Source organism: Miniopterus natalensis, chromosome 4 (genome assembly GCF_054644295.1).
Source record: "Miniopterus natalensis isolate mMinNat1 chromosome 4, mMinNat1.hap1, whole genome shotgun sequence".
In the NCBI taxonomy this organism is placed as follows: domain Eukaryota; kingdom Metazoa; phylum Chordata; class Mammalia; order Chiroptera; family Miniopteridae; genus Miniopterus; species Miniopterus natalensis.
The window spans coordinates 27,356,726-27,382,039 of NC_142084.1; the positions used below are offsets into that span (position 1 = coordinate 27,356,726).

The window sequence follows — 25,314 nt, forward strand, 5'->3', positions numbered from 1 at the left end:
TGTTCCTGCTTATTTTTGTAATCTAAAGGCTGCGGGATGCCAATACAAAAGGTCAGAATCCCTGTGGTATACGTTTGCTTGTGTGAGCTTTTCCAGAGGATGGAAGGTTCACAGTCTCCTCCACAGCCTGGAATAGATAGTGACACAGCCTCTTGCAGTGTGCTTACTCTCAGCTTTCTGGTCTTCCCAGTGTCACTAAATAGTTTCCTTAACTTTTACCATAATGATATGAAAGTTGGAAATACTATAGTAGTGTTGCTTTCAACACTTGGATCTCTTATTATCTGAGCAGATATAATGGTAATATTGAGGGTTGGGTGTGAAACTTATTTTCAAATGTTATGTTTCCTTTATTATTAACTTTTGCACTAGAGCATGGTTTGATATGTCATGACTTGTCCAAAAGCCTAATGTTTTGTAGCTCACCTTTGTAAGCAGAGAGCAACTGCACTTTGAAATGTTTTATCTCAAGTGGACAAGCTGTTTACAAACTCAACTCTGACACATCCTGACACTGAATGTCTGTGTTTGTGTTCCCCCTGGGATTAGACTGCCTTTCTAATTAATTAGTTGCATAGCCTTTTATTAATTCTCTCAAAATTTATAATGTTTTAAATTAACAACCTAGATAAGCATACTACACTTTTTTGGAAAGCATGAAATGTTAATTATGTAGCAGAGACATGACTTATATAAACTCTGCTGAATGTTAGAAGATGCTTAGCAACAGTGTTGTCCAAATACAGGGATTTATTATAAACTTGTCCTTCTAAGGCTGCCTGTGTCATTTCAGGAGAGTGAGTATAAATAGTGCTGGTTTTTTCAAGAGATGGACTCAGACATTTTGTTTACAGAGAAAGGAAGTATTTGCTTCAGTACGAATTTATCTTTAGCATCTTTGTGGATTACACATCATTTCATTGTGTTCATACCAAATATTTGGGCCTTGATAAGACAGCATCACCAAACAGGAAGAATGAAAACTCATGCTTAAACAATGATTTTATCATTATTACACTGAAGTCGGTCTAGTAACAATAAAACTAATGACTATAGCATAACAATTTTTAAGATGGAAAATATTATCTGTCTTATACCAGAGTTCTGAGATATTTATAGCTGTTAGTCCTCCCTCCCATCCGTTACTCGCTTATTTTAATGGCAATTTATTGTGGATCTACTATGTACAAAGTACTTAACTCTTATGAGAGGTTCTTTTTCTAACATTTTCTACCATGTTTGGAATTCTTCCAGTGGTGTTTTCTAAGTTAGAATTAAAATGTTGATTCTGTGAAAATTCAGTATTTTTTAATGAAGTCCAGGGTCATAGTGGGGTTTAGTGGAAAGCTTACGATATAGGTTCACATGCCAGCTGTCCTTTATCAGCTAGCCTGGCATCTTTGGGCAAGCTGTTTAACCTCTTGATCTCTGTTTCCTCACCTGCTAAATAGGGATAACATATCTATTTAAGAATTCTTGCCCGGCTGGGCGTGGCTCAGCGGTTGAGCATCGACCTAGGATCCAGGTGATCAGGGTTTGATTCCTGGCCAGGGCACATGCCCAGGTTGCGGGCTCGACCCCCATTCGGGGGCGTGCAGGAGGCAGCCAATCAATGACTCTCTCATCATTGATGTTTTTCTCTCTCTCTCTCTCTCTCTCTCTCTCTCTCTCTCCTTCTCTCCTTTCTTCCCTCTGAAATCAATAATGATTAAAAAAAAAAAAAAGAATTCTTATGAGGTTTTAAAAAAAAATCTGTCAGCAGATGTTATGGTTCATCAGGCTCTTGGTAATTAAGTAGCGCCTTTCTTAAAAAAAAAGTTTCGTATTTTACATGTATTGATACATTTCTCTGGTTGGTAGAAGTTTATTTGAATTTTGGCAGTATTCCTGGTATTTTATGAAATATTCATGGTTATTTTGGTACAAGAGACATTGGGGAAATCTGGCAGAATTCTTTGCCTTGCTAGAGTAGTGATTTTTACTGAATCTGGATCAGTGAAGGTCTTGCCCATCAATTAGAGTATGTAAGCTAGGGATAGATATGGCTTTTTATGGGGATGCCTCCCTGACAGATTTTTTTGCTGAACCAGAGTCACAGTTTCTGCCCTTCCCTGCCTTCCTCATTGCACATGAGTCCATTATAGGCCTTCATTAGAGCAACAAAACTAAATTGATGTATGTAGCACGATTACCACTCTAGTTAATGTTTTTTATAAGGGAGCATATTTTTATTCATTGTAGCTGGATAAGTAAGCAGTAATTATGTAGTATGACATTTCATAAAACAATTTTCCCCTCAGTTCTGTAATTCTGAAATATAGTGATAGTTATATTTGTGGTGTTGGGATTTTTCCTACTGCATAAATATTATGGATATTATGTAAGAGATGGATTTTTTTGTCAGTGAATTGGGTATCTTAGTATTACTTTTGCTGTAATTTGGAAATGACTGGCGCTGAATGGTTTGTTTCAGAAAAACAGGTGGTAGTTTTGATTCTGTTTAAGCTCTAAGTGATATATACCATTTACTTTGCTAGTGGAAACTTTGAGTTGTCTTGCCAAGACTATAAAAGTATAAAACTTGAAAGGTTTTCTATCTAATTAAAACAGTCAAAAACTAAAATCAGTCTATCTAAATAAGTTATTTCTAAGAGTTATTCTTGATTCCTTTTTTCTTTTCCTTTATCAAATCCTGTCAACTATTTTCAAAATGTATTCAGAATTTGAGCTCTAAGAAATAAAATTTTTTTTGAACGATTCATTGTTTATTTCTGGACTATTGCAGAATCTTCTTTCTGCCACTCTATCCCACCTCCCAGCCCTCTATTATTTCTATCCTCTAAGCTGCAGGCCTTTGAATTGCAGGTTTTGTAGACAGCAGAGTCTGGGTTAGAGATAAGGATTTGGGAGTTATCATCAGTGAGATAGATGGTGACTGAAGACACTGAAGTGAATGAAATCAGAGTGAATAGAGTTCAGTCATCCATTCATTTATTGAGCCAGGCCCTGCACTGGGTGCTGGGGCTACTTCAGTGACTAAGACAACCTGGACCCCTTCTCTTAGAGGCCATGAGGTACAGGGAAGTGCTGGGTGTGACAGGTAATTATAGTACAGTGTTTTAGGTGTTTGTGAATGGTTGGGGAAGGTCTGGAATGTTAATGAGAGAAGGGGGGGCACCACCATCAAAGGTTGGGCTGTTAGAAAGATCCAGTATGGAGACTGAGGAATGGCTTGAGAGATGGAAAGATAACTCAAAGAAAGGGGTGACTCAAATGCTGGGAGATTTCAGGGAGGAAGTAACTAGAAATAATGTAGTATTAGTTACCACTGATGGAGTACTTGCAGTGTATCAGCTGCCATTTGAAGCACCTAACATGCATTAATGCATTTCTTACAGCCTCCCTTACAAGATTTCTTCATTGTCTAGGTGAGGAAACTTAGGTCAGAGAAATTAAGGAACTTTCCCAAGATCACTTAGGAAATAAGTAGTGGAACCAGGATCCACAGTGTTAGAGACCACAGTGACATCAAGTGGGAAGTCATGGGTTACCTTGAGAGAGTAGTTCTAGTGGAGTCCTTGGCTCCCTGCTACATGGCAATAAATTGAGGAATGATTGAAAGTTGTGGAAACAGATAGTGATTGTCAATTACTTTTTCAGTTTTAATGGTGTTTTATTATTTAGAGTTTTTTTACCTTTTATAAAAAGGGATAAACGTAGTTGGCCTGCCCTGCCTCTCCAAATCACACTATATTCCTTCATCATTTTCCTGGTTCCTCTCTTACCTGGGCATTGCTCTGGTCCAGCAAGCTGTAGATCTTTAACCTCTCTTGGCATAAGAATTGTGTTACAATTAACTATTCTTTTTTTTTTTTTTTTTTTAAAGTCAGCATGTTAATAATGTTGTTAAACCAGTTAAGTAAATAATTTGATATTAAAAATTTGAAACTAAAAGCTATACTTTTAGCAAAGTTTGTTGAAGCTGGCAAAGTGAATTAATTCTGATGTTTTCGAACTAGAAACCCTCAGAAATCATGTAGCGCATTCCCTTTTCACAGATGAGGACAGATTACAGGTCTATCCAAGCTCAAGCTGTGTGGGACGTCTTTGCCCAAAGATTCATGTCATGAGACTAGTGTGCCTTCCAGCAAGTGAGCCATTACGTTTAAAAGCAACTTTTGAAAGTGGTGGGGATTCAGAACAGAACTGGCTCCTGTGATCAGTTGAGGTTACACCAATGACTTTTTAAAAATATATTTTTATTGATTTCAGAGAGAGGAAGGGAGAGGGAGAGAAACATCAATTATGAGAGTCATAGATTGGCTGCCTCTTGCACGCCCCCTGCTGGGGAACGAGCCCGCAACTCAGGCATATGCCCTGACTGGAAATCAAAGCTCGATCTCCTGGATCCTAGGTTGATGCTCAACCCCTGAGCCACGCTAGCCAGGCACACCAGTGACTTTTAATGTGGATAAAGCACGAACTCCAGTGCCCACTTTGAGGGCATTCTACTTGTTTCTTTTCTGTGAACGAGTAGTGAGAAATGGAACTGTCCCAGTAACCTATCTAGTGCTACTTATCACCTTGTCTATATTAATAGTGAGTTGAGGGAGAGTAAAGATTCCAGATAAAACAGATATTTCCTGGAGTTGATATATTGAGGAAAGCACACTTTAAAAAGGGAACCTTAGATTTTGTTGTACTTGCTTGCAGACTTCATGTTCTTGAGTATGAGTATATTATTAGGAAATTTTATGTTCAAATTTTACAGTTCAAATCTGAAATCCAGATGCCCATGTTTCCTGTTACTTCTTCATATAATTGTAGGGTAGGTATTAATTCTAAAAAAGCATTATTATTCCTGGAATCCATTGAAGTTCATTGTTAGTTTCTAATAAAGGAATTTAATTGCACTCTCAAACATAACATAATTTAGCAAGCATTGAGTGTAAAATTGTGGGATTCCGTATGTGTGTGGCTGGATGGTGTTTGTTGATTGAATCTGGAACAGATGTTATTGAAGAGCATGAATTTAGAGTAATTGCTTTTGTCCGGAAAGGATTATATCTAAGTGGTGATGTGGAGCTTGAGGGGGAACATGTCATACACTGGAAGGGAATGTGTTGTCATTAGACTTGCCTGGGGCATTTTGCCTTTTCTTCTCTTCATTGCATCTTGTTTTCTATTCTCAGCTTTTGAGAGCATTGGAAAATAAAATAATGAAAACAAAATGACACATTTATTATTTAATTATATACACCTGTTTTTTGTTTTAAAGATTTTTAAGAACAGGGAAGTATTGCTTCTGTTTTTGTTTACATTTTAAAAACTAAACTTAGCAAGGAAAGGAAATGTCATAGATTACTTGCTCTAAGCTATATTCCATGATGATGTGCATGTGTCCATTTGCTTCTTTGAATAATTATTTACTTCTGCTTTATAAAAATATGTGTATTTAAAAATATTTAATTTCTTGGCACAGATTCTAATATGTCCTCTTGAGGAATGGTTGATGTCCAATAAGTTAACCTTAGCATCACAGGATTTTAAAGCTGAAAAAATAATTTAGAGAAAATAGATTTTAATCTTTCCATTTAATAAATGAGATAACTGATGGCCAAAGAGGCAGTTTTATGTAAAGAGACACCTGAGCTAGTGACAGATATAGGACCATGGAGACCTGGTTGCATTAATAGGATGGCTCCAGGGATCTTTAAAATTGCAAGCTCTGATATTCATTTAACACCTGAAAGCCTATGGCTGACAGCTTTTGCAAATCTGTAATTTCCACATTGTTCTTTGTTCCTTTCTGACAGTCTACCATACTTTATCTTCTTACATATCTACACACAAATCAGTAAAGTTGGATTTAGGTTTATTTGAGATGTGTTCTTAAAACATGTTCTTTCACATTTCTAAGAGTGAACTCTTTAAGGACCAGGGGTTTTGTCTTGTTCTACAGGGCCTCTTAGTCTTAATTGTTACTCTCATTCTTGTTCCTAGGCCTTTGTTTATGCTGTTCCCTTTGCCTGGAATACTCTGTTGCCTCTTTGTCCTTAATTCCCATGTTAGCAGTTTAACTCAACTCATTTTTCAAGTCTAACTTCTTGAACTTGGACACACCTTTTAGTTTCTTATCATTTGTGAAATAAAGGAATATACTAAGTGATTTCTGTGAGGGTTGACTAAATTTTCACTAATCCCCACTAAACTGGGTTTGATGTTCCTGACATGAGCTGAGATGAGCATGTGATTAACTTTCATCCTTTTTTTTCTTTCCTAATAATGTGTATTGTGTCTGTCACTGTTGTAAGTACAGCTTTAGTAACATCACTCAAATTTTCATATTGCATTTAATATATTTTATGTAAATATGTTTACCTATCATTTGGATATGTTAAGCTGTGCTGAGTTCATCACAGATTCAATCTTTGTAGTTTACTATTTCTTAATTGTTGAAAACTCAAGTCGTCTTCATCTTTCGCCTTTTCTGTCTGCTCTGGGAACTACTGCTGTTCTCTTGTTATCTTTATAGACCTCGAGTTTTTGCTCAGCTCTAAATTCTATAATTTGTATTTGGAAGTTCAGAGGTTTTGTTGTTTTATATCTACTTATATTATAATGTATCCTTTTAAAAAACATATTTCTTGCTCTTCCTAAACGTCTTCTTCAAGTGAAAATAATTGGTCTCCTTTATTGTCAAACTTTATGCTTACATGACATAAATGTGGCTGAATAATTATTAGACCACTTCCCTTGTTTCAGTTTTTAGTATTCAGTACTGGTACGAGTGGGGTATCTGTTCTAAAACAGAAATGTTGACAAATATTGCCTTATAGTTACTTGGGACATGAAGAATAGTAAGATTCTTCTGGTCTTTTGAGAACTTACATTTATGGAAGATTATTTTAGAAACTGCTTAAATTCAGGCTACCAATGTGCTATTTAATACAACAGAGCACCTTATTACTGAAGTTTTATTTATTTAGCTTTCTGTGCACCATTTAACTTAAAAGAATATAGGCAGCAGAACAACCTGATTTAACATAAACTTTTATTTTTGTATCAAGAGCTATGAAGGGTCTGAGATTTTACCCTACTTGCAAGCTAATAAGTTTCACAAGTGCTTGCAGAACACATAATTCCTGGGTTAGAGTCAAAGGACAGAATATTACTTACAAAAGCAGAAGTAACCAGAGCATCAGCATTTGCACCAGTTTCCCAAGCCTCAATTTTCACAGTGACACAGAGTGGGCTGGGTGACATCCAAGGTGGCATTGCAGAAGGAGAACCCTGAACTTAGGGAACCTGAATCTTTTGTCATGGTCAGTAAGCATGTCTGCCCCTTGCCTTGGAGGGAGACTGTGTCTTCCTGTATACAAACATCCTTGAACAGATAGTCTGGATTAGAGGCAGTTAGTGCTTCTGCTTGAAAGATAAGCAGAAATGCAAAAGAGATGTGAAGAATTGTCTTTCAACATTTTGGAAGTCAGAGACACCAAATGGGCATTTGTGAGATAGATCTACATAAGTGACTTATAGATTTTAGATAGCAGAGGATTGTGCAAGAAATTTTCCTTAGAAAATAGTGAAATTTTCCATATATCCTCAGTTTCCTCTTGGGTAGCTTTTTTTCCAGTTAGCCTATTCTCTCAGAAACCTCTATGTATATGAGACTCACATTGATAGTTTCCAAGGAAAGATTGCTATAGGTCTGTTTTCAGAGTGTCTTCTACTATTCACTGGTTTTTATTTATTAGTCAAAGATATCCAACCCTTTGTTTGGGGACGTTTGTGTCTGCCTTCCTTGCATCAGTGCTTCTGTTTCTCTATAAAAGTTCAAGTAAGTGAAAGCAAGTAAAATTATAACTATGGTATCATTTTAATTTAGGAAAAATTCACTGATGCATAACATTTTAGACAAAAGACATTTTAAAATGATGGAGCTAACTAGTGTCCCAGGGCAGTCATATATTCAGACTGGAGTTCTAAGAAGTCTCTGAGACTGAAATTCTTCAAACTGGAAGTTCTTTGTGTACTGGAACACAAATGTAGTGGTCCCTCATTAAAAAGACCCTAGCGCAAAAAGCACCTAGGGACACTGCTGCCCTCTGGACTAGAGGTCCGTATCAAAGGGCTTAAAATCTGGTAACTTAGTTGTGGAGGTAGGAGGTTGGGACAGTCAGTCCTGTTAGTGTTTCAACTCTAAGCAAATAGCGAAAAAAAGGACATAGCATCTTTTACTTTCTAGGTCACCGTAGTCTCTTGTAAGTTATTTTGGATCTCTCTCAGTTTGACTTGGTGGATCACCTTTTTGGCTCCTGCGCTATTTTACTATCCTGATTCTACTCCTCCATCTCTTTCTAGTAATGCTCTCTCTCTTTTTAAACCACCATTTCTTACTGTGCTCTTCAGATGATGGGCTGCCCTGAGATTGAGACTCCAGCCCTCATTCTTCCATCCCTGCTCCCTCACCAGCGTCCCTTTACAGATCTCTTCCATCCTACAATAGCACATAACTCTGAAGTCTGGCTCCCTCTTGAATTCCAAAACTACGTTTTCAAACTGCCAACTGAGTATTTCCTTTAAGATATTCTACCAGTACCTTACCAAACTTGTAGCTCTGGTTTGAATATACTGACAAGAAGTACAGAGGCAAAAGACATATTATTATTTTAATAGTTTACCGTTTTAAAGGAAATTCTCCAAACAAATTATTTTGATGAACCTTTATGGTCTTTTTGTGGATTTTTAAAATAAGTTTTATTTTATTTCACGTTTGTAAAGTATCTCTCTTTTCATATTTCATATCAATTTGTTGTATTTTCTCTGCCAAACTAAGCACTTGGAGTTTTGCCTGTATTCCCCACATTCTTCCATCTTCCTCTCCACCCTGCCCCTCCCCCAGCACAACACATTTGAAATGCTATAACGTGCATGAGGTTTGGGGTTGTTATTATTTTTAATGGTAATGGTTCAGTCTGTATTTATGGGTAAACGATAAATCTTGTGTTACTTTTCTTTTTGCAGGTCTCTATGCCTTGCGGAGGGTCCTGAAGAAACAGCCTACCCTCCCTGACAGCAAGGTGGCTGCATTGGTGAAGATTACTCTGAATGATTTCTTGCAGGGAATGAATGACGTTAGGCCCAGTGCAATGAGAGAAGTTGCAGTTGATGTTCCAAGTGTAAGTCATTTGTACCCCCATGCAAGCCACACTGTTTGAATTAAACTCTGAAAGAAATTGAGACTCCAAGGAAACTACCTTCCTAGGCTGAACTTTAAAAAAAATTTTTTAATTGAAATTTTTGTGGAATAATTGTAGATTCAGTGCAGTTCTAAGAAATACTATAGGGAGAACCTGTATACCATTTACCAAGTTTCCCCCGATGGTAACATCTGGAAAACTAAAGTATAGTATCACAAGCAGGATATTTATATTGCTGTAATCACTTATCTTATTCAGATTTTCCCAGTGTTACTTGTATTCATTTATGTGTGTTGTGCATGCACATGTGTATATTTAGACCTATGCAGTTTTATTAGATGTAAAGATAGTGTATCTTATCGCCAGATTTGAGATGCTAAAAAGTTCCACCACTACAGTGGTCCCTTGCTTTGCCCACCTTGTTTCAGCACCCATCTCTAAAATTCTGTCATTTCAGAAATATTAATGGAATTACACAGTATGGAGCAGTTTGAGATTAGGTTGTTTTCACTTAGCATAATTTCTTGGAGATGCATCCAAATTGTTATGTGTATCAATAGTTTGTTCCTTTCTATTGCTTAGTAGTAGTCTGTGATATGTATGTACCATAGTTTAACCACTGGCCTGTTTGTTGAAGGAAATCTGGGCTGTTTCCAATTTGGGTCTATTATGAATAAAGCTGCTATGAACATTCGTGTACAGGTTTTGTGTAAACGTAAGTTTTCATTTCTGTGGAAGAAATGCCAAAGACTATAGTTGCTGGGTAGTATACTAATTGCATGTTTAGTTTTATCAGAATATGTCAAGTAGACTAATTTTAGAACAAAAATACCTTCTAGTAATGATGTCTTCTACTAATGATGCCTAGTGGATTTTTGGGCCCTTTTACGTACATATACTTTATCATGGACAGTCTTTGCAAAGTTTCCAGTCCAATCACCATAAAGGCAAGAAGTTACCTTTGGTGCATGGATCATCTGCTATGTCCTCCATGTCCCAAGTGGGCCTGGTATATTAATATTTCTGGAAAGTTAACATTGAAACAAAGCATTGGTAGTGTGTCCTGCATTGTATTGAGGTAGAGGATGGGCCATTAAGCTTGCCTGGATTGTAAGGAGCATGTCTGTGTCTCAGTGCTGCTCAAGGAAAGTTAACAGATTGCTGTCCATCAGTTTTAGGAGAGCTCTGATAGAAGAATGGAATTTGGGACTGTTCTTTCCCTTTACCTTTATAATATCTTGCCATTTAAATTTCTCTTTTGAGGTAATCCTATTACTGCTGAGACACTCTTGTAAAAGCCGTAACATTACAGCTATTTGAAAACTTAGAGCCTTGTTAGAGAGTCAGGCCTAGTTTTAAACCCTGTGCCTCATTGTGTATAGACGTGTCAGTATTCACAGTTTTCTTGGTCATTAACTAACATTTTAAACTTGTAAGCTAAAAAGATAAAAACTGAAAGACTCAAAAGATAGCAAGTCAATGGAGTAAACTGTGGAACAGTATAATGAGAAGAAATCAGTGGATCTGTTTGCACTTTTAAAAGTGACCATTCCTTGAAAAATGTGTTTTATGGTCAAATAAGTTTGGGAAATGCTGGCGTAAATAAAATCAACTGTATTTCTTTGCTGCAGGACTTCTCAGAGTCTTTTGATGCACTAATATGTATTATGAAGTGTCAAAAGAGCTGTTATGGAAACTTACTTTGCCATGTACCGTGTGGAGCAGAGACTGTGCATTTTAGGTTGCAAAAAATGACCACACATTCTTCCCATCACTGTGTGTTTGCCCTTTGCACTACAACTTCGTAGCTCCTACCATAAAAGAGATGGAGTCAAGTTTGCTATCCTTTGAACCTGTACTTGGCCATGTAACTTGCTTTGGCTGATAGGATATTCAGTCATGATGCAAGCAGACTTGAAAGCACTTGGGGGTTGCCTGCTCTTGCTGCTCTTTGAGACTCTGCTTTAGCCCATGTAAAGAAACCTGTACCAGCTTCCTGGGGGATGAGAGACCATGTGGAGGAGAGATGAGCCCTCCTAGCTGAGATCCCTTCAGCCCAGCCATCCAGCCAATTGTCAGACATGTGACACCACGCTAGACTATCCTACCCCAATCAAAGTTTGCCCAGACCAGAAGAACCACCCAGTAGCAAACCCTCAGAAATAATGTGTCTGTTGTTTTTAGCCACTAAAAGCTAAGTGATACAGATACTTCTTAACTTACAGAGCGCAATTGTTTTGTAAACAGTGCCCTAGAGATAGGAATATCCCCAAGGCCTACCTGCTACTTTAGGCTACTTAATGTGGTTTTGAATTCTTTTTGAAACATTTTCAAATTCACTACTGAACTTATAGCCTACCTTTGGGGTTTTTCAGAAGCTCTGTAGCAGAACATGCTAATTTAGTAAGAATAATTTGACAAATGGGGTTATGAAATAATGAATGATTAATGTTGGGTTAGTAGAAACTTTTCATTTCTTTGGAATTTATGGTCTAAAGTTTGGGCACATTGGTATGAATACTTCTATTTGCAGTATTTATCTATATTTTATTGGCTACTGTTGCATAATATAATGGGTCAGGTAGATGCCTAACTATAAAATGCCACATGTGAAAATTTCAGATGATAGGGTTATAAATCAACTACGCCATCCAAAAACACTTTAGTGTTTAAAAAACTTTAAGAACTTGGGAAACATATAGTAAGGTTTTAAACTTAAAGTTGCTGCTAGTGGAGAATGTGTTTAAACAGTGGCTGTCAGCTCTTGGACCTGCTGAACTGATTTATTCATCACAGGAACTAGTACTGTAACTGCATTTTTAATTGCGCTAATGAAAGATTTTTTCCTTTATTTTCTTTTGATACAGTATTTACAATCCATGGACTTGTGCCATTTTCCATTTGGCACTTTATGGTTTGGCATTGGGCCATGGTGTCCTGTGATGTTACTCATGAGCTCCGGCGTGGTTAGCCCTGGTCAAAGGACTTTCTTATATTGCTTTTTATGCTCACTTCAGATTGTAAAAAATTTCCTGAGAAGTCAACATTTCTATAATTGGATTCCTAAACTTTACCATTCTGATTTCTGGCTACTACATCTACAAAAATATCTCCAAATTATTTCTGCAGAAAGTTTAATGCTTATTTTGCTATAGAAAACCTATTTCAAGTAGCTAGTTAATTGTGAACATTTTTTAATAGTAAATTGAGCATTCAACATCTTTTGAGAAAAGATTTTAGTGTGTGAAATTAAAACCTTGAAATCACACTTGCCTAGTTATATTTAAGTTTGAAAGAAATGTCTTAAGATGGGAATGTTGCCAGTTATAATATAATACATTATTAATTTCAGGAGACCATAAGTGTTAGCCACTTACTTAAATTAATGTTTCCTTTTTTTGGACATTCTGAAATGGTGATTATACCAGTTGGTGTATTAAAAGTCAAATGTATTTTACAATTAATTGGTGATTAAAGCCAAATGTATTTCTTTACCACAGGAATTCCTAGAATCTTTGAATATTCTAATATGTATTGTGAAAGTTCAAATTATCACCCAGAGATAACAACTGTTAATATTTTATTATAGTTCCAAGAGAGTTTTAAGATTTTTTTCTGTGCATAGCGATATTTTAATATAATTTTAAGGTATAATTTTATATTCTTTTTTTCACTTAAAATTATATGGTAAACATTTTATTTTCAGATTTATTGGCTGACACCTTTTTAGTGACTGAATAATAGAGTTTTGTGGGTAAACTGTAATTTGTTTTATCCTTCCATTCTCAAATATTTAGGTTTTTTATTTTTCTCTAAAATGGTTATAAACATATTCGTGTCCAAATCTTTGCATTTATGATTCTTAGAAGTTGACTTACCAGACTAAAATATGTGATTTTTTTTAAAGTTGTTTGTTTTTTCAAAAAGGTTGTTCTAATTTATAATCATGTGATAAAAAATTTAAATAATGAGGAGCTTAAACAAAATCTTTTTTTTTTTACCTTAGTCCTTTTTTACTTTCTACTAGAGTTTCTTTTTTTTAAAAAACATATCTTTATTGATTTCAGAGAGAGAAAGGGAGAGGGAGAGGAGAAGGGAGGGAGAGAGAGAAAGAAAGAGAGAGAAAGATCGAAACATCAATGATGTGAGTCATTGATCGGCTGCCTCCTGCATGCCCTCCACCAGAGATTAAGCTCAACACCCCGGCATGTGCCCTGACCAGGAATCAAACCACAAGCTCCTGGATCATAGGTTGATCCACTGAGCACACTGAGCACACTGGCCGGGCTAGAGTTTATTTTCTTGACTGAAAAAATCCTCTTTGTTATGAGGAATAATACTGGATAATTTTTAGATGCATGGAGATTTTAAAAAGGAAATGAAAAATAACTATTATAAAAATGTTCTTTTTATTTTTATTATTTTTTAGGTATATCTTTATTGATTTCAGAGAGAGAGAGGGAGAGAGAGAGAAACATCAATGATGAGTGAGTCATCATTGATCAGCTGGCTGCCTCCTGCATACCCCCAACGGGGGATTAAGCCCGAAACGCAGGTATGCGCTCTGACCAGGAATTGAACCTCAATCTCCTGGATCCTAGGTCGATGCTCAGCCACTGAGCCATGCTCGGGTGGTCAAAAGGTTCAGTTTTTAGATAAAGGGTGTAGCTGGATGATTCTTTTAATGGATTTTAAGTTTTATGAGAGCAGAGGTTTTTTTTATTTTTATCCTTAGTACTTAGCACATGACTAGCACATAAGAGATGTCCAGTCAGTATTTGTTGAATGAGTGACTGTAATTTTTCATGAAAAAAATATATTAGATGGTCCATTTCAGATATACCTGAAAAAGTATGTCACCTTTCTTCTACACCAAAATACAATATAGTCTGTTATTACCCACATGTGACATTCTTCATATTTTTCATATTTCATAAAAGTTGATTTCTGTGGTGAATTTTAACCCTTACTCTTTGTTCAGTGAATATAACACTTTTAGAATTAAGATGCCTGTAATAGTGCTAAGCTGTCTACTCTCGAAGGATATAGAATAGTCCTTTATATTTTCTGCAGAAACATGTTGTTTCCTTAATCTATTAAAAAATCTCATTAAGGTAAATTAAAAATACGCTTTTAATATTTGTATTTGTACATTATCATTGTATATACACCCTAGCAATTATTACTGATAAATAACATTCTTAACCAAATATATACAAATTAATTGCCATCAAGTTTAATTCATTTATGCATCTTAATGTCCCCCCTCCCCCCAGGCTTTCCCTATTTCATTTTATGTAGTTTTAGGTTATCCCTTATTATCTGGAAATAATCCATCTTTATACGTGTGATACTGCCTTTGGATTACAGTTTTCAGAATTTGGACATTTGGTTCAGAATAAGCTAAAAGCCAATAAAAAGATACGGCTCTACTTTCATGTGAACCTACTTTTGTAATGTGAACTGCAACCAGAACCTCAGGAATGTATGGCCCCAAACTCCTTTATAAACTTAGGTCCAGGTTAAACTTCCAGGTAGTTGGCATTGAGTGTATACCACTGTGTCATTAGTTAAACAAACACTCCTTATTTACTCCCATTTTAGAAAGTAGCAAACTTCTTAATTATATGAATAATCAAAAGGCTGTCTGTTTCACTAATTACATATTCACAATTTACTGATGTATTTTCATTTGGCACCTTTTCAGATGAGAGGAGATCATCAGAATGTGACCAGCCAGTTGAATTTCATAGGATGAGCTCATTAGCATTACTTTTCTGGTGCAGAGATTTGAGTTAAATAGTTTAATTGATGATAATTACAGTTCACTCTTCATGTACCCTCAGGATAATTAGAAAGATTTAATTGAGTTTCTGTATTTTAAAAACAGCACTGTATTTTATATTTTCTTTTATAGATTCAAAGGATTGAGAGTTTCTGTGATGCTTTCTTAAATAACAGATTGCTTTTTTTGGAATAGATAGTACAACCTGTGGAAATTCTATTAATTCCATATTGGCTCCTGGCAGGGCTTTTGAATTTGGTTTCTTTTGATTTGGGTTCTTATTGTCTAGACAGCAGAGTGTCTTCTATCACTCCCAAGATCCCAGTCTTCCCTGCCAACTTCTCTTGTACATTTTTATAGTTTTAAGTAATAACAATTGAACAGGAAAGCACATTTGGGAAAGTAGATTACTTTTAACCAGGAAATACTCTGTGCCAAAATCAAGATTGTAGTTTTAGCCTTATTACATATTTTAGAACCTTAACTCTTTTGTTCCACTCTTCTTTTTATACCTTTTTTCAGGCTTCTTCTATAGGAGCAGAAATGAGGAGATATAAAAGTTAGTGTTAGAATCACCAATTTATGTTCTCAGCTTTGATCCTGGTTAACTTTGGTGAAATCAAACTCCCTTCCATTTAGATTATAAATGGCAAACTCTTAATTTGTGTTTTTTTATGGGAGTCTTCTTTTGAATTTATAAATAATGTTGAGGAATTTTTGAATAATGCTGCATTTGTATGTGTAGTTGATCAGAATTCAGTAAAACTTGATGAGTGCTAAAAACACAGATTTTCCTTTGGAGGAAAGGAGATTATTGGTAGGATTAGTGTGGTTCTTTGTGGTACTACACTTCTTCACGATCTCCCCTTCTATAGGAATGGGGTAATTGCACACTCATCTGATCTCACCCTTTAGTCTTTTCATCCCAGGACTTTTTATTTCCAAAAGAAATTACTGACCAGGTTTAAAAGCCACAGGATAACTACCTGTTGATCATCTCTATTATGAAGTCTAATCCTTTTAAGTTGGTATTCCTAACCTGGCTCATGCCTCCTTCACTTTCATCTTACATTATGCTCTAGTCTTGTTAAACCATTCTTTTGGCAGGGATGGAATTGCACCAGGTATTGGACTGATGGGGTCAGAAGGGACCTGGGTTCAGCAACCTTAGTACTTGAGTTCTGGCTAGGAAAGAATTCAGAGCCAAGATTCAAACTATAAGAGAACATTTATTTATAAAATCACAGAGGTGAAAAAGTAATTTGTAGAAGAAATGGGCTTAGGAAACAAATCATAGAGACAAAAGAAGGGCCCTTGGAGCTTGGGAATGGGGAAGGTTACGGTAATGCGCCTGCGGGGTGGGGGAGGGTAAGGCCTGGAGGGAGAGCACACTGGGTCCTCTGTCCTAAGGGTTTTAAGGGTGGAGATTTTAGGGGAGGTCCCAGGGGAAGATCTCAGTAGAACATTCAGCAGTTCTCCAGGTATGTCCTTTCAGGGTCTAGGTCTCCACTGATTGGGGCAGGGGCTCATTATTTAATGCAGCTGGCGCTAAGGTCAGCCTTGTCTGGTTTTGTTGCTTTTCTGGGCCTGAAGCTGAAATACAACTGAGGCCTAGATGTTATCTCTAGGGAGGAAAGGTCAGGGGGTCCAAACCGCAGGACCAGCCATATGCTAGGGGAAGAAAGGTCACCTTGGGGATGAGGTCCCACCCTATAATTGTCCTTTGCTAGACATCCAGGGCTTTTCACCTTGGTGACCTTCTGTACCTAGCCCATTATCCTTGCTCGAATCACGTCTGTCTGCCTACCAGAGTTCTATATTTTGCACATGTAGTCCTCTCCTCTGCCTGAAAAATTATTTCTGATCTTTCGGGTACCAAAGATCTTGAAATGTGATCCCTGATATACACATACACAAAATACACATGTATGCCTTGTGGATCTTTTGTCTTGTTCACCTTTATATTTCCACTGCTTGGCAAGTAGTAACAACTAAATAAAAATTTGTTAAATGACCGAATGAATATTTTGTGAAGCATTTTGGTTCATAGTGGTTTTTATTTTTCAGAAATAATTTTTACCTTTCCATATAAATAATTTTTTGGTAACAGCTTTATTGAGATATAATTCACATATCAGTTTATTCATTTAAAGGGTCAGTTTGGTGGTCTGGTATATTCAAAGGGTTGTATTGCCATCACTATAATCAACTTTAGAACATTTTCATCATTCCCAAGAAAACACCTCTATACCCTTTACCCTTCATCTCCCAACCTGCCCATTTCCCTCCATCCTTAGGCAACTATTTATCTTTTTTACGTCTATAGATTTGCTTATTCTAGACATTTTACATAAATGGAATCAAAATATGTGGTTCTTTGCCACTGTCTTCTTTCACATAACATAAAAATTTCAAGGCTCCATCCATGTCGTGTCATGAAGCAGTACATCATTCCTTTTTATGCCAAATTATATTTCATTGTATGTATATAGCATATGTGATTTATCCATTCAGTAGTTGATAGACATTTGGATTGCTTCTACTTTCTGGCCCTTGCGAATAGAGCTGCTAATAAAGCTGCTGTGAACATTCGAACATTTGTGTACAAGTTTTTGTTTGCATACCTGTTTTGGGGGGTATGTATCTGGTAGTGGAATTGCTGGGTCATTGGTAACTCTATGTTTAACCTTTTGAAAAATTGTCAGTTTTAGAAAGTGGCTGCACCATTTTACATTCCCACCAGCAGTGTATGGAGAGTTCCTATTTATCCTTTGCCTCACTAACACTTGTCACTACCCGTCTTTTTTCTTATAGCTACCCTAGTGGCTGTGAAATGGTATCTCATTGTGGTTTTTGCATTTTTAGTGGCTTTTCATTTACTTGTTGGCCATTTGTAAGTATCTTCTTTAGAAATGTCTATTCAGGTGATTTGTCTAGTTTTAATCAAGTTATTTGACTTTTTATTATTGAGTTGTAAGGGTTTGTATATATTCTAGATACAAATCCTTTATCAGATCTGTGATACTGATATAAGATAAATATGATTTGCAGATATTTTCTCCCATTCAGTGAGCTGTCTCTTTTTTAATCATTTTCTTGATAGTGTCCTTTGAAGCACAAATGTTTTAATTTTCATGAAGTCCAATGTATCTATTTTTTCTCTTGTTGTATGTACTTTTGGTATCATAGTTGAGAAACCATTGCAAAATCCAAGGGCACTAAGATTTTCCGTATAATTTCTTTTAGATTTTATAGTTGTAGCTTTTATATTTATGTCTTTGATTAATTTTTCCCCCAGTAGGGTTAACCCTGCTCTTCTGTGTATAACCATAGCATTTTAGAAACTCCAACTATAGGTTGGAGCCATGAAAACCATAAACGGGAAAAGTTTGTTGTTTTTTTAACTGTGGTAAAATATACATAACATAAAACTTACTATTTTAACCATTTTTAAGTGTATAACTTGGTGGCTTTAGTATATTATATTCACATTGCTGTGCAACCATCACCACAGTCCATCTCCAAAGCTTCCTCCTCTTCCCATACTTAAACGTCTTACCCATTAAACCATAACTCTTTGTTCCCTTCCTCACCATTAAGTATGATATTAGTTTGTTGAGAGATTTTTTTTGAAAATCATCAATGGATGTTGAATTCTTTTTCTTTATCCATTGAAATGATCACATGGTTTTTCTTACTATGTCAATAAAGTAAATTACACTTACTGATTTTCAATATTGAATCAGTCTTGTATTTCTGGATGAACTCCACTTGGCTTTGATATAGTATCCTTTTACATATTGCTGGATTCTGTTTGCTAGTATTTTGTTGGGAAAAAGAATATGTTCCTGAGAGATACGGGCCTATAGTTTTTTAATGTCTTTGTCTGACATATTTGTCTTAATATTTTTGTTTTGTTTTGTTTTTGGTATTACAGTAATGCTGGTATTATAGACTGGGTTGGAAAGTGTTCTCTCTTCATTTATTAGTTGAAAGAAATTGTGTAGAATTAGTATTATTTTGATTAGTATTATTTCTCCCTTAAATCTTTTCCATTGAAATCCTCTGGACCTGAAATTTTTATTGCTTTGAAGGCCTAAGTAAAATTTAATTTTTTAGTAAATATAAAACTATTCAGCTTATCATTTTTTTTCTTGAATGAATTTTAGTAGTTTATTTTTTGAGAAATTGGTCCATTTCATCTTAATTGTAGAAATGATGGACATAGACTTGTTCATAGTATTCTTACTATCTTTTTACTGTCTGCAGAATCAGTAGTGATGTCCTGTCTTTTGTTTCTGATCCTGGTAAGTGTGTCTTCTCTTTTTTTCATAGTCAGTCTGGCTGGAGGTTGACCAATTTTATTGATCTTTTCAAATTATCAACTTAAAAAATTTCTTTGTTTTGATTTTATTGATTTCTTTTCTAATATTTATTAGTTCCTTCTGTTCCCATTAGGCTTAATTTGCTCTTCTTCTTGTTGTTTCTTAAGTTGGGAGCTGTGGTTAGTGATTTTACATCTGTCTTTTGTGCTGTAAGCATTCAGTGCTATTTGTAAATAACCATTAGCCTTGCTTTAACGGCATACCACTCATTTAATATGTTGTATTTTTATTTCCATTTAGTTCAAAATATTTAATTTTTCTTATGACATGTTTAACTTATCATAGTCTACCTTCAAGTGATAATATATCACGTGTATAGTATGGGAACCCTAAAACAGTCCACTTCATTGCTCCCTTCCTTGCTGTGTGCTGTTGTGTATTTTACTTTTACGGATGTTGTAAACCCCACCGTACATTGTCATCATTTTTGCTCTAAACAGCATTCCCTTTTGAAAGATTTAAATAATAAGGAAAAAAAAATCTTTAAATTTATTCAATGTATGTACCATTTCAGGTCTTTTGTGTAGATTCAAGTTTCTATCTGGTATCATTTTCTTTCTTCCTGATGGGCTTACTGAAATATTTTCTGTAATACAGGTTTGCTGATCATAAATCCCTCCCTCCCTCCCTCCCTCCCTCCCTCCCTCCCTCCCTCCCTCCCTCCCTCCCTCCCTCCCTTCCTCCCTCCCTCCCTTCCTTCCTTCCTTCCTTCCTTCCTTCCTTCCTTCCTTCCTTCCTTCCTTCCTTCCTTCCATTTCCTCCTCCCTTCCTTCCTTTTTTCTTTCTTTTATTGATTTCAGAGAGAGGAAGGGAGATGGAGAGAGAGGTAGAAACTTCAATGATGAGAGAGAGTCATTGATCCGCTGCCTCCTGCATACTCCTTACTGGGGATGGAGCCTGAAACCTGGGCATGTGCCCTGACTGGAATGGAACTGCAATCTCCTGGTTCATGGGTCAGCACTCAACCACTGAGTCATGCCAGCCAGGCTCAGTTGTTGTTTGTCTGAAAAAAAAAGTCTTTCTCTTTTTGTTTTAGAAAGATATTTTCACTGGATAAAGAATTTATGTTGACATTCCCTCCTCACTCCCCGAGTTCTTTAAAGTTTTTGTTCCACCCTCTTCTTTTTTGCGTTATTTTGGAAAGAAATATGCTGTCTCCATTTTCTTTCTTTTCTATGTAGAATATATCTATTTTTCCTCTGGTTGCTTTTAAATTTTTCTCTTTATCACTGTTTTGTTTTGTTTTTTTTTAAATTTTTAAAAATAGATTCTAGGGAGGTAGGAGGGGAGAGAGAGGAACATTGATTAGTTTGCCTCCCGTTTGCACTCTGACCAGGGTCAAACCTGCAACCTAGGTTTGTGCCCTGACTGGGAATTAAACCCACCACCTTCTGGTGCACAGGATGATTCTCCAACCAACTGAGCCACACCAGCCAGGCCTTTATCACTAATTTTAAACAATTTAATTGTCATATATCTTGGTAGTTTTCTTCATGTTTCTTGTACTGGTTCACTGATGATTCTTTGTATGTGGGTTTAGAGGTTTAATCAAATTTGAAAAAAATTTGGCCATTATTTTTCACCTGATGCCCTATGAATTATGAGGTTGTACTCTGGTTGTTGGGAGCCAGACATGATTTCTTCTATTTCTTTTAGGTCTTTGGCCTCATTTTATTTTATTATTTTATTTTATTTTATTTTAATTTTATTTTATTTTATATTTTATTTTATTTTTTCTTTCTGGTTTCATTTGGTTTTTCTCACATTCATGCACTGATAACTGAATATTTGGTGGATACCCTCTACAGATCTCAGGAGTTCTCTTTCTGTGTACCTCTCTTGTCTCTTAATACTCTGCACTGTGGTGCCCAGCGACTTTGGCTTACCCATACTCCTGGCTTCATCTTCTAATCTCAGGGAGACCATGGGCTCTGCCTGAGTTTCCCCTGCATTGCTGCAACCTGTGACCTTTCTCCAGGCAGTTCGTTGGGTGCAATCATAGCGTTCACCTCATTTGGTTTCCCTTTTCTCAACAGTCATTTTCCTTCATTGCCTGATGGCCAGTGTCCTGAATATTTTATATGTTCTCTCAGGTTTTTTGGTTAGTGTTTTGTTTTTTAAGACAAAATGGCTAATCTTTTCTCTTTTACTCCTTGGCCAGAAGCAGAGATTTGTATTTGGCAATTTTTAAAAGTTTCTTATTTAATGATTTACATCCAAGCCACAGGGTGGGACATGTTCCAGTGTCCCATGTTAAAATTTCTGTGTCAGAATTTTATGTACTCTTCAGATAAATTCCTTGCAGTTTTTTTCCATTGTTTTTCGTGTTTTTTTTTTAAAGTATATTAAGAATGAACTTTCTGGCCCTGACTTGGAAGCTCTGTCGTCCCGTACATCAAAAAGGTTGCGGGTTTGATACCTGGTTGGGTCATGTGTGGGAGGCAACCAATCGATGTTTCTCACATCGAAGTTTCTCTCTTTTTCTCTCCCTTCCTCTCTTTCTATAATCAATGAAAACATATTCTCGGGTGAGAATAAAAAAAAAATAAAAAAAAAACTTACCTGGTTTTGATCCAATAGAAAGACTAATGTTCTAAGGTAGAAAGGGGTATCATGGGAAAGTGGGGAAAGTGGGTAGATAGATTGAACTTCATCTGAAAATCAGCAGGTGCCTGTGAACTTCACTATAAGACCAAGAGAAATTTGTAGATAAGTTTAAAAGCCTGAAATAAAGTTTTCCCTAATGTCCAGGGCTGTAGATGAACAGTAGGGAGTAGTTGGGGATTTTAGTTCTAGAGAATTATAAATTGTTCATAATTTTATTATCTGTCAGTCTCTATTGGGGATCCTGAAGCCCACCCTCAGGCATGAAGACTCTCTAGAGGGCTCACTGGACTCAGAAGCTGTTACACTCCTGGTTATGATTTATTACAGTGAAGGGATACAGAAAAAAATCATCAAAGGGAAAAGGCGCATGGGGTGAAATCCAAGAGAAATTGGCACAAGCTTCTAGGTGTTCTCTCTAGTAGAATTACACTTAATTCTCCCCGAAATCATGTGTGACAATATGTGCTAAGTGTTAGTGACCAGGGAGGCTCCCCTGAACCTTGGTGTCTGTGGTTTTATTACAAGCCAGGAACATAGGTATACAGCACCTGTATGTCTTACCTTAGCTACTTAGACTCCAGCCCTTCCTGGAGCAGGAAAAAAAAAAAGTTTCATAAATCACATTGTCAGGGTAAACTTACCTGGTCAAACTGGTACAGCACAGCCCAAGGCCTCATGTGTACAAAAACACTCCTATTAAAAAGGCCCAGCGATTATCTTCCAGGTGCCTGCCAAGAGCCTGTCCTAAAGTTTGGCCTTTCTTTGGAATGGACAGGGTTTGAGCAACCCAGGCCTTCTGAGTCAAATCTTTCTTGAACACTGTCACCCTATTAAACTCCATACTTTTTTTGGATTTTATTAGTTTTCCCCTAATGTCCTTTTTCTAATTAAGGATTGCATCTAGGCCATTCCGTTACATTTAGTTATCTGTCTCTTTAGAATTCTCTGGGCTTTGACAGTGTTTCTTAATTCTTTTCAGTTTTTTAATAGCCTTGACAGTTTTGAGGTCTACTGGTCAGGTCTTTTTGTAGAATATCCCTCAATTTGAGTGTGGCTGTTTTCCATTCTCATTACAGCTTGACAAGGGTATAATATTAATTTTGAGCCTTTAATTATCTAATTTAAAAATCCTCCAGCCCCTCATGAGTACTTAACCAGAATTTAGGCTGATGTGCTGCCTACATGCAGAAGTTGTTCTCAGTGGCTCTTCTTACGCATGTTTAATTAATCTACAACCTTCCTCTTTTCATTGGTGTCTAGATCTCTAGTGTGCACAACTTTAGATTTATCTAGAGATAGTAAGGAAAAGCAGCCAGGATGTAGAACAGTAACCCATCAAGTGATGAATCAGGAAAGCTAAAACAGATTTCTTTTACCAGATTAGAATCTGGAGTAAAACTTAGTCGGGTTCTTAAGTATGACTGCCATTATTTTCATATGTATCTCTTCCTTCCCCAAGATGAACTAAAAGTAAGTATTAGGGGTTCAGCCTCATTCATTCTCTTTAGTTGGCCTCACTCCCACTCAGCTTTGATGTCCCTGCAAAATGTCAGATTGTCTAGAAAGCCTGTTATGTGCTCTTGTAGGGTACTGTATTTTTTTTTCTAGTTTTTAAATTAAGTAATTACTAATATATTTGTTTAATGTCTACCTTTCCTTCCAGACTGTAAGCTCCACGACAAGAGACCATGTCAGTCTTGTGCATTCTTCATTCCTCATTCTGTATGCTCTACCTTTATTCCTAGAGTCTAGCTAGGCACCCAAAATATAACAGGCTTTTGCAGTAAGAGGAATATATCTGAGTGAGTGAGTAAATGAATAAATGAATGGATATTTGATTTAAAGCCTTTTTCAACTACACCTATGAGAGTCTGATCTCTTGTTGACACCTGTAATACATGAAGCTCCATACTTATGAGAAGTTATAAAGATAAAAGTTGGACAACTTTTACCCCAGAATAGTTAATTTTTGCTCAACTATCTACCACCTAGACTGTCATAGTTCTCTGAGACTTGCTTGACCTTTCTCATTGAACATGCTTATGATAAATGTCTAATTTCTCTAGACAACTTTTTTCTGCAGAATTTTCCCGTAGCATCTTTCAGGCCTGATTATCAAGCTGGCCCTGTTCCACTAACATTCATACCCCTAGCTATTACGTGTAGCACATTTAGCATCCAGGGACAAGTTTAATTTTAAGGACAAATCCTGCATTCTTTTTCTAAATATTGACCATTATTAAGACTGTGCCATAAGGATTGTTTTCTGACATCTCCTTTATTCTTTGTCATTCTCATTGAATATGCTTATGATAAATGGTAAGAGGAATATATCTGAGTGAGTGAGTAAATGAATAAATGAATGGATATTTGATTTAAAGCCTCTTTCAACTACACCTATGAGAGTCTGATCTCTTGTTGACACCTGTAATACATGAAGCTCCATACTTATGAGAAGTTATAAAGATAAAAGTTGGACAACTTTTACCCCAGAATAGTTTTTTTTTTGTTTTTTTTAATATATCTTTATTGATTTCAGAGAGAGGAAAGGAGAGGGAGAGAGAGAGATAGAAACATCAATGATGAGAGAGTCATTGATCGAGCCCACAACCCGGGCATGTGCCCTGACAGGGAATTGAACCCTGATCGCCTGGATCCTAGGTCGATGCTCAGCCACTGAGCCACGCCCGGCTGGGCAGGACTTTTCTTCATACCTCTGCCCTCAAGCTAAAACATCAGTAACAATCCTCTTTCCCCAACATGTTGGCTCTGGCCAGCATTGGTTTTTCGCCTCATGGGAACTTCCTTTCTGGTTTGTATCTTAAGATACAGAGTCAGAGCTGCTTAGGAATTTGCTTACATGAGTTGGCTCAGCTTTCTCACAGAGAGGAGCCTCTTGTCTTTGCCTCTTATTTAACAAAAACTTGGAGCATCTCTTTGGCCCTTGTATGCCCATGTACACTTTCACAGGTTGGTGACACTTTTCACTAGTTCTGCCGACACGTGCTGCTATATTGCTAACTCTCTTAGTTTTCTCATCTCACCTCCTACCAGGCTGTCCCCCTGCCATTTCTACATTTCTTCTCTTCTGCTGCTTTTTTTTTTAAAGATAATACAGAGAAGTATATGTCTGCCCATTAATTTATCCCTTTACCAAACCATGAGCATCTGTAATGTACGAGGCACTGTGTTAGGAAGGTCCTGGTGATACATACTTTTATAACAGATCCCTTTCATTTGACGATCATTCACACGTATCACAAATTCCCAAAGAATAATAATTAGAACAAAATTAATTTAAATTTTTTACTACTTAAAACAAATTTTCTGG

General features: G+C 36.5%; 1 protein-coding gene across 1 annotated transcript in view; it reads left to right on the plus strand.

Annotated features, from left to right (window-relative positions):
• The window catches only part of AFG2A (AAA ATPase AFG2A), a 235,958-nt gene that overhangs the window by 25,961 nt on the left and 184,683 nt on the right, over positions 1-25,314 (plus strand). The window contains exon 10 of the mRNA XM_016203317.2: positions 9,031-9,185. Within this exon, the coding sequence (XP_016058803.2) occupies positions 9,031-9,185 (155 nt within the window). The remainder of the gene's footprint in view (positions 1-9,030; positions 9,186-25,314) is intronic.